General features: G+C 34.7%; 1 protein-coding gene across 1 annotated transcript; it reads right to left on the reverse strand.

Annotated features, from left to right (window-relative positions):
* Positions 1-8845: 8845 nt before the first annotated feature.
* Positions 8846-10533, reverse strand: LOC131045760 (GDSL esterase/lipase At5g03610). Its single transcript, XM_057979350.2, has 5 exons — positions 10377-10533; positions 10113-10295; positions 9737-10026; positions 9364-9655; positions 8846-9268 (listed from the first exon to the last, which is right to left on the reverse strand). Exons 1-5 carry the CDS (start codon positions 10432-10434, stop codon positions 8967-8969), a joined length of 1125 nt encoding a protein of 374 aa, XP_057835333.2. The 5' UTR covers positions 10435-10533; the 3' UTR covers positions 8846-8966.
* Between the last annotated feature and the right edge of the window lie 236 nt (positions 10534-10769).

Below are 10769 nucleotides of genomic sequence, written 5' to 3' on the forward strand. Positions count from 1 at the left end.
TCAATTTCTGCTTCAGGAGTTGAAATGATTCCTCACATTTCTCAATCCATTCAAACCTTTTTTCCTTTTTCTGAAGTGAGGTAATTGGTGCCGCTATCCTGGAAAATCCTTCAACATATTTTCTATAATATCCTGCAAGTCCCATAAAACTTCAAACTTCTGAAACATTCTGGGGCGTTGGCCAATCTACTATTGCTTCTATCTTTGCAGGATCAACCAAAATTCCTTCAGTGGATATGACATGAACTAAGTATTGCACCTTTTCCTGAAAGAAGGCACACTTAGAGAATTTCCCATAAAGTTTATGATCTCTCAAACGTTGCAAAACTATTCTCAGGTGCTTCTTATGTTCTTCTTCATTCTTAGAATAGATCAATATGTCATCAATGAAGATTAAAACAAAGTCATCCAAGTATTCTCTGAAAATACTATTCATGAGGTTCATGAATGGTGCTGGGGCATTAGTTAAACCAAATGGTACAACTGTGAATTCATAGTGCCCATACCTTGTTCGGAATGCAGTTTTAGGAATATCTTCATCCTTAATCCTTAACTGATGATATCCGGATCGAAGATCGATCTTGGAGAATACAGATGCACCTTTCATTTGATCAAATAATTCATCTATCCTTGGTAGAGGATATCTGTTTTTGATGGTTACTTTATTCAACATCCTATAATCAATGCATAACCTTAAAGTACCATCTTTCTTCTTTACAAAGATCACTGGTGCACCCCACGGGGATACGCTTGGTCTAATAAAACCTTGCCTAAGAAATTCTTGCAATTGAGCCTTAAGCTCATATAGTTCTGTCATTGTCATTCTATATGGAGCCTTATATTGTGGCTTCGTTCTAGGTAAGAGTTCTATAGAAAAATCAAACTCTCTCTTAGGTGGTAACTTGGTAAGATCTTCTGGAAAAATATCTAGAAACTCTGCAAGGACAGGATAATCTGTAGGACTTTTCTCTACACTATTCAAATCATTAACCATGATGGCAATGATGGAAGATCCTTTTCTTTGGGCCTTCTTGAGTTGCATTGCCGAAATGTATCTCAATTCAAGAGGACTTTGAGATCCGAAAATTTCAACGGAATTCCCAAAATCATCCATGCAACTAATGACCTTATCTTCATAGTTCACTATGGCTTTATGTTTAGTCAACCAATTAATACCTAAGATCACATCATATGATCCTAGTGGTGCAACATAAAGGTTAACTTGGGTTTGGAAACTAGGAAGTTCTAATTCACTGCAAAATAGACAAGTATCTACCCTCTTTTCTGCTCTATTTCCATATTGAACCATCCATGAATTTGAAATATAACCAGGTTTAACAGATATTTTAGAAACTACTTGTGGATCAATAAAACATTCAGTAGCTCCCGTATCTATTAAAATAGAAATTGTTTGTCCAAAGAGCTTACCCGTAATTTGGATAGGTGTGGCTTGGAAATCAGCTTGATGATTGTCGGCAACAACGTGAATCTGATGTTGAGGGGCTCCTTGCTGATATGATCCTCTCTGTGCTGAGGTACGTTGTGGACAATTGGAGGCGTAATGACTCCCTCCACAATTATAACACCCATCCCTAGGACCAGGATGGCCACCTGAACTTCCTTTGTCCATATTTTGTCGAGCATTGGTGTTATAGTTTGCTTTTTTATTTCCATCCTAATTTGCTCTTCCTTTTTCTTGGGTGTTGGGTCCCCTCTTAAGATTTCTTATCTGCCAATTGTTGCTATTGTGATTCCTTTGGAAATTTCTATCCCCAAAATTTGGTCGGTGGTTCTCATTCTTTCGGAGGTTCCCCAACTATTGTAACTTCTGCTCTTGCTTAGTCGCCTTTTCAAATACTTCCACCATAGTTAGTGGATTATGGATATCCACCTCCACTCTTATATGGTTTCTTAATCCCAAAATGAACTTCCGAATGCGGAACCTTTCATCCATCTAGTATTGCAGAACATACTTAAGGAGATTAGTAAATTTCTCCTAGTACTATGTTACCGACATACTACCTTGAGTAAGGTTTTGAAATTTTGTCATCTTCTTGTTGAAGAATAATTGTGGAAGCCACCTTTTCCTGAAGGATTGTAAAAACAAATCCCAAGTGATTTCTCTTGGTTGTAGTTTCCTTTCTGACTTTTCATTGTCCCACCAAGTAGTAGCTTCACCAGACAATTGATAAGCAGCCCAAACTGCCTTGGTTTCATTTGACATATTACGGAGACCAAAATATTTCTCCATTTCAATTACCCATGCCTTTGCACCATCGCCAATTGTTTTTCCATTAAACTTTGGCGGGGCTATCCTTTTCAAATCCTTTGCCAACTCTTCTTCTATTCTGGCTTGGTTGTCGGGTTGCTCCTCAACCCTTGGGGCTTCCTGTCGGACTTCTCCGACCCTTCGAACCTCTTGTTCGAGATCATTCATCCTTGTACTTTGCTGATTGAGTAGATCAAGAATTTGATCTAACCTTTCATTCCCATTACTTGACCCCGCCTTTGTGGTTCTTGAGGCCATTTCTATATATTAATTTTGCAACAGGGAGATATTGATAATTCTTAGCGATAAGAGACATATTTGCTATGTTACATCTTTCGTAACTTTTATAATATTCCCTAGCTTGTAGCCTTATAAAGCAACTAGAGAGTTTAATACTCCTATTGAATAATTAAGAAAAACAATATAAATTTAAAACATAACAATATCAAATAATTTCATTCTACTTCTTTCCCATTTACTATATAAGTTAGGTTCCAAGTATATATATAGATATCATTAAGGAATACACAATTTTTAACTCAAAATACAATAGAAGACATCTATATTGATAATAGAAGAGGATACATCTTTATTTTATAGTAGAAGAGAATACATCTTTATTTTATAGTAGAAGGGATTACATCCTTATTCGGTAATAGAAGGAAAGACATTTTATTGAAGTGTTGTAACATGTTACATCACTCATCGAGAGGAGTCAGGGGAGTGGATTCTTCCGACTCATTTGGACTTAATGGGGTATATCCTTCCGATTCAGTGTCACTTAGACGGGTATAGCCCTCAGATTCCTCAAAACTGATCACTATTGGCCTGATAGATGAATATTCCAACTCGGGCTCTTTTTCTTTTTCAGGGATATTCTTCTCAGTATGACATTTTGTAGGGTCCTTTCCTATTACAATACTCTTTTCTGGGACTGGTTTTGCTTCAAAAGGGGCGTCATCCAAAACCGGCTTAACAGGTGATTGAGGATCCTTTTTAACCCTTAGGTAATGAGCATACCCTGCTACTGACTTTCGAGCTGTCTGCTTGGTACAAACCATTTCTGTAAAACATAAAGCTATTAATTTCTGGATTTATCTTAGAGAAGTGACTCATATAGGTCCTAGTGTTATAAACCTAGGCTCTGATACCAAAATGTAAAGACGTCAATCTAGGATCTAACCCTAAACTACTCTTTATTCATAAATAAACTTAAAATTTCAATCTCTAAGCATATTTTATACAAGATATAAGCAACATCGAATATATCATAATAATGCACATGAATAATACAATATCCAAAACTAAGAAGTTCTTATTTCCTACTTAGGCTTCCAAATTGCCTTAAGAATATACAAGAAGATGCATCCATAGATCTTTAGTCTGAGTGGCTTCCTTTTGTCTTTTGAACGCAGACGAGAACAAGAATCAGGCGCTTTTTCCGCCCAACCTTGAAGCTTACGCTTCCCTGGAATTCTTGGTCAATCAAGAATACCCGACCCTGCACAAATTGGTTTAACCAAAGAATTCGAAAGCAAGAGGGAATCTGGTGCATGCCTAGATAATATATGCATTTTCATTTTTCCTATTTCATTCTAAGAAACAAGCATTTACTATCATACTAGGATGCGGTAGAGAGTATAAATAAGGAATTTCCATCTTTTTCTACGGATAATTCAAACAATAACTCGGCCGAGTATATGCCATGTACAACAAAATAATAGTTGGAAACAACAACTATTCTCCCTAAAAACATCCACATTCGGCACCCGTCCCGAAAGGTAAATTTTTCCAACTCAAGCTTAACCTTAGCTTGATTCCCTCAAACACAAATTCTATTGAGAATACAATCTTTCTTTTAAAACAAAAATAGAGATACATTTTTGTCGCTTACTAATCATTACTTGTCTAATATATCTATCGAAGACAATCTTTCATATTTTGGAAAATGATAAACTTATATAAGCAATAATCTTAAAATCAATCTTTCATCTAAAATAAAGTACATACAATAGAAGGTGTTAAACATGTATGAAATTAATCTCATATGTAACCAAAAGTACGCAAACACATTCTAAAAATAGAATTAAAACTAATTATTTTTGTGCAAAATACGATATTAACAACATCTTTTCTCTAAATTCTTTTCTTCTATTCCACAATGGTTTACAAAGCATTTCAAATATGATATTAATAATTGATACCCATTTGGACGTACATATCTATTATCTAAACTTCCATTTCTACACATTTTATACCAATCTAACAAATGAAATAAAACATAAACAAAGGATTCTAACCTCTTGGAAACTTAGAGTGGATTGTAAGCTTTTGACCTTGTCGTTCTTCGTCAAATGATTCCACGCCTTGATTGCAAGTCTCTCTTTCTCTCCAACTATTCTTATCTCTGTCCAACTATCTCTCTATCGCTCAATCTCTACGATATTATCAAACTATTCTTCCTCTCTATCAAACTATTCTTCCTCTCTATCAAACTATTCTAACCCTCCCTTCAAGAAAATTATCGCTCTTCTAATCTCATGTGTGTAAGAATGAAAGAATGAGTGTGTGTATATGGCTATTTATTTTAATCTTTGGCTATGTTTGTTGCTATCCTCTGGGTCTTATTTACTGTTCCACTATTTCTATTGTCATGTGGTTGTAACTATAATCTCCATGCAGTTCTATGATTTAAATACCACCCTTGTTTCGTGGCAAGTTCGAGTCTTATTGTTTAAAACTTCCAACCGTTTCAGTTAGAGCTTGATTGCTGCATGGAATTTGTCGACTTCAGCTTATCCACCGAAGAGTGATGTTGCATGCCAAGTCACCCCAAGGGGTTGTGGGAGTGTTTTACACGTTGTTTATGTTACAAATGGGAGTAACTTGGTAGTCGGTGGTATCTCCCTTAAGCTACGCCCACCTTAACAACTTTGCCTCCCAAGTATTTGACCTACGTTTAAAGGCTTTGACAACGACCACCGTGGATGGAGGGAGTTCTACTGACAAACTGACCAAAGCGGCTCTTCCTTTGGCTACAAACGGTCGACCATCTTTTTTAACCCACCACCTTATATTAATATGTTTAATATTATATTTATATATTAAATGACTCTTCTTTAATATTAAACATTAAACTTTGTTTTTAATAAACCCTTTCTTTGATTAAATATATATATATATATATATATATATATATATATATATATATATATATATATATATATATATATATATATATATATATATATATATATATATATATATATATATATCGGATTTTCATTACATAGTTTAATTTCATAAATACATATACAATATTTATAAATACATTATTTCGAATGGTCATGAAATAGTTTAATTCCTCAAACCTAATTACATATTTGATAATTACACTCTTATCTATAAGTCTATGATCGAATTATCATTAGAATTCATATACACATGTATATAATGCGTATATATTTTTGATCTCAAATGATTACGTATATCTATAAACAAAAGTCTTGACGAAATCAAATTTCACTATAATTGGATATTGATATATGTATATGATTGAATTCTTATATACATATACATTTTATACTATTGACCAATTGACAGAAGTACTTATTAGTACGCTTTTCCATACATTATACATATCTGAACAAGAAGGACATAAAAACCTAGGGTCGATATTCATTTTCGAATCATCTACACATTTTATCTCTTTTAACCATAAAGTTTAATATTTCACCATTACTCATGCAACTTAAATTCAATTCAATCGCCACTCACATCATGCAATCGATGCACATGTATAATTATTTAAATCAATCTACTACTCATTCCAAATTCATCATTTCAATTTGAACAAACACTCAATAAGATCATTTAAATCATCCATCTTTCAAGATGCAAATATAAATCCTAATGTGGTGTGTGAAAGATTCGCTTTTCCATCGAAGTCATTCAGTTAAAAACAATTCTACCTGATTCGTGTTCTCGCCTTCGACCTCCTTCACCTCATCCTGCATTACTTGCACTCAAAATTTTATTAGTATTGACAAAACCAAGAGAATATTGAATTTCATATCATTTGCAGGAGTAAAAAGCATACTATATTTCGTCATACTAGATTATGAATGATGTAATCTATTTTAAATTTCAAAATCACATTACATCTTTAAATTGCACAATATTAAATAAAACGATTCGTGACAAACGGTACATAAGATTTTGACAATTTTTTTTGTCTTCCTATGCAACTTAAGTACTCATAGCTATTGTTTTGTCTTTTGAGTAGTTATGATGAACATTGTGGGATTCGCAATGCACAGAAGGGTCAAACAATGGTCAGTTTAAGTTAACATCCCATACATATTTCTTATTATTCGTTAACTATTCGCTTTGACCACCACAAATTTTTTACTATAGATCCAATACTTATGCATAAATGCCCTAGTAATCATGTACTCTTGGTACCAATAAGATTGTACAATTGATCTGATTACTAACTTTTTTTTGACCTATTAGATATACCAATAAACCGTTATTAATCTACTAAATAATTTTTAAGTAGAATTTGAATTAACAAAATCTAATAGATAATAACTAAACTCCTTCCCAAGATTAAGTAGCCTTATGAATTGGGGTAGCATATTTATGTTTGAGTTGAACAAATTGAGCTATCTGCTCCACACCCTGCAACACACGCCTCCCACACATTTTGCTTACGAGGACCTCTTGAACATGTTTTTCCATTAAGGCATACAAGCCCATTCTACAGCTTTACAAATTAGCCTTGGCGATGTTATAGTGACATCCATTGTATGTTCTTGCCTGAGTGTTGACCATGGCAATCAGATCATCAAATAAGATCACATCTGGGGTAAGCATTTTGTCAAACACTTTGTGGGCTTCATTGCATTACATTTCTATAGGTTGATTTTCCACAAAGACATCGAATTGATATTTGCTTCTAACTATTTGTCCAAGGGTTTCCTTGCCGCAATCCACAGCATTTAAGGTAACACATGCAAAGATAACAGTGGCCAAAGTGATCAAATTCGGCTTCACAAATGTAAGTTGCATTTGTCTATAAAAACTCCAAAGCTTCATTACATAGCCATTCTTAACTTATCTCGAAATCAGTGCAGTCCACGTAGCCACATTTTGCTACGGAATCCTCATAAAAGAGCTGCAGAACTTACACCAAACATCTATTGTGAATATATCATTGCAGTTAATGAAACTGCATTTAAGTAAGACATTTTGCCAAACAGTTTCCGCGCATCCATAAGATTGGTACCCTAGACAAACATAATGAAAAGTCTATGAGAATGAGATGGGCATGAAGTAGTTTGCCACATGCAAGGATTATATGCTTTACTCGTCCTTGTAGAGGGGAAACATATGTGGTAAGTCTAGAAGGATAGGGTGAAGGCAAGGACTCTGCCATCACTCACAGGCAACATCATTTTCAATAAATCCTTAGTTTGCATACCCCCTTACCTAAATTACATTGATCTGGTGTCCAATTTTGAATTTTGAAATTGAAGCCTTGAACATGATTTTATTTCAATTCGAAGAGCAATAACAAATATGAAGAACAAGATATGTGAAGATTGGTGAGTCATTATTTATTTATTTTTTTAATAGAGGTCCAGACTTGCGAGCACTACAGTCCAGCAAGGGCATGAAGTCCGCAAGCTGCCAGCTCAGAGAGGGCCTTCAAGAAGTATTTTTTTACCACCCTATAGGGGACACGAGTCAATAGACTGAACCTCTTCAGCTAAGAGCCAAAGATTGAGGGGTATCCATTAGGCCAAATCATAATTTATAAAAAGTTAAAAATAAATCTGAGGTAAATAAAAAGAAATGATAAAATCAAACATGTTATTTTATAACTATTTAAATATATTTTATATCTTAAAATTAAATTTAAAATCAATAAAAAATATTCAATTAAATGTCCTACCTATTATTAATTTGTTGATCTATATTGTATAGATCTATGTATGACCTCTCCTCCTTCTAAACTCCCACCAACTAAGAATTATAACTCAACAAATGTAATATATTACATTTAATATTATATTAATTGAACTTATAATTTACCAAATTCAATTATATTCATATATTAAATTTCCTAATCTTATCTTATCATTTAATAAACTATTCTATATTAAAACATTATCATAAAAAGGGACAAATGTAATGTTCAAATATTTTTGAACTTATTTTAAAAGAATATTACTTTCAAAATGAAAATAATACTCATCACTATCAAATATTTATTTATTTATAAATGTCACTTACTCTTACGCATGATACCTGTATATAAAATGTTTACACATAATATTTGTATCTTCATTTACTAATTCCGGTCTGGTGTACTCAAGAATAAAATATCAATGGCGTATCCCTGAGGACAAAAATCTTGTAAGTAACCATTAAAACAGATGCCAAAGGTGTTCTTCACCATTAAAAGCAACCTATAATATTTTATGGCAAGACATTTACTTCTGGTTTCCAAGGGTTCCACTATTGCACCAAACAAATTATTGATTTCATTCTCATGAAAAATTAAAAAGATTACAAAAAATTCGGCTCCTGCTTTTATATTGCAGAGAATCTTAAATGTTTAAAAGAAAAGCTGTTGAATCCTTAGGTACATGATATTTATTTAAAAATCTACAAATTGGCTATAAAAAGCTTATTCAGGTGATAACATTGTGGACATATCGTAAGCCACAAATCCAAGGGAATTTATCCACTCAATAACGTTTGGCGCTCCGTCAATAAAACTGATTGTTTTATTCTCTTCATTTGCTCCATGACTGTACAGCCACATTATCGCATCCCATCCTCGCTGTGTTGGATGGACTGAATCCCAGAAGAACTTTTCTTCTATGTTTGAACACACTGCAAATAAAGCCCCGCCTATTTCGTCCACCTCTCCACACAATTCAACCCCACCTTTCTCAGCACAACAAGGGACGAACAAATCCACAAAACCTGTCACACAATTTCAACAACAGACGTATTCTTCAAAAGGCAGAGGTTTTGAGGATTTACAGGACACATAAAAAAAGGCATAGATTTTGAAGTACCAAATTGTGCAGGACTGGAGAAGATATAATTAATTGCAGACACCAAATCTGAAATTATGATGGACAATTGCTTGAGGTCCGATTTAAGGCTTCCTACGCCCTCTCTCAATAATCTTGTATGAAGAGCTACAAAGTCGTTGTAGTTTGAATCACAGGATGTTTTGCCGATCTGAGGCCCGCATCCAAACGGCCCAATATTACTCACCACAAAATTCCTAAGTCCGCTTTCATACAACTCTTTCACAGCGTCGATTGTCCCGCTTACCACAGGTTTCACCAGATCGATCAGTCCCTGTATTAAACTCACAAAGTTGCAAAAAATAAATGTTCTGTTTTTTTTGCAGGCGAAGAGAGGTCTCAGATTTTGAATTACCTCAATGGAGCCGTTTCTACTAGAAAGGAATGCACCGTAGTCGTTGCCAGCCACAGAGATAAGAACTACAGATCGCGAGAGCTTGCGAGAATCGAACCCGTGACTTCCTGGTATCAGTTTTTTAAACTGTTTCACCTGTTGTGCTACTGTTATGAAACCGTAGGCTTGAAATATTCCACTTCCTCCAACTGCAAAATTCACTCCTTGTCTAATCTTCTTTGCAGTTGATTTACAGTCATGACTTCTCAGCAGCTCATAAGCTATGGGAACAGGAAGCCCTAAAATATCCCCTGCACACACCACAGCTACAGACAAATAAGCCGTGGGCTGCTTAAAACCTTAAATTTCACCCTTTTTTAGTAGATGGAAGATTTACCCCAAAAGTCTGTCTGGATTTTTCCAGAAGAAAATCTGCCTGCGGGATAGCCAGGCCAGGTCAAACCGTATGGTTTTCTCCATGTCCGGTTTACAGTTTGATTATATGGATTACGATTTCCTGTGTCGGCATAAGAGTCTCCGAAAACAAAGAACGCCCGAGCCTTGCCTGCGATGCCTCTCCCTGCAAATCAACCAATTTAAATGAAAACCATAAGAGTACATAGAATGAGGGAAGTTTGAAGTGATAATTTGTCAGACTGACCTGCAAATAAAGAGAGAATGATTATGAGAAAGAGAAGGCGAGAAAACATGGCGTCCATAAGTGTAGTGGTTAGTATAGTTTGTTGGAGTTGGGATTAAGGTTATAAGGTAAACAGGCTACAGTAAAGTCGTCCTCCTTTGGGAGGGGTAAAGTGTAGAGAATCTTTTTAAGTTGTCGTTTGGGAATGAAATGAACGGCTGGTTAGAGAATCTTATCTTTTTAAATTTGGTGGTCGACCCTGTCCGCCAAATCGTGACAGCTATCTATTTAGCGTTGATTTGTGAAAATATATATTAATAATAATGGCCAGGGCATTATTTATATTTATTGAACCAATTATTTTTACAAATCAACGGTCAAGACGATTAGAGCAATCCTTTCCGTTCGTCCTGG

This window comes from Cryptomeria japonica, chromosome 5, assembly GCF_030272615.1.
Source record: "Cryptomeria japonica chromosome 5, Sugi_1.0, whole genome shotgun sequence".
NCBI lineage: Eukaryota > Viridiplantae > Streptophyta > Pinopsida > Cupressales > Cupressaceae > Cryptomeria > Cryptomeria japonica.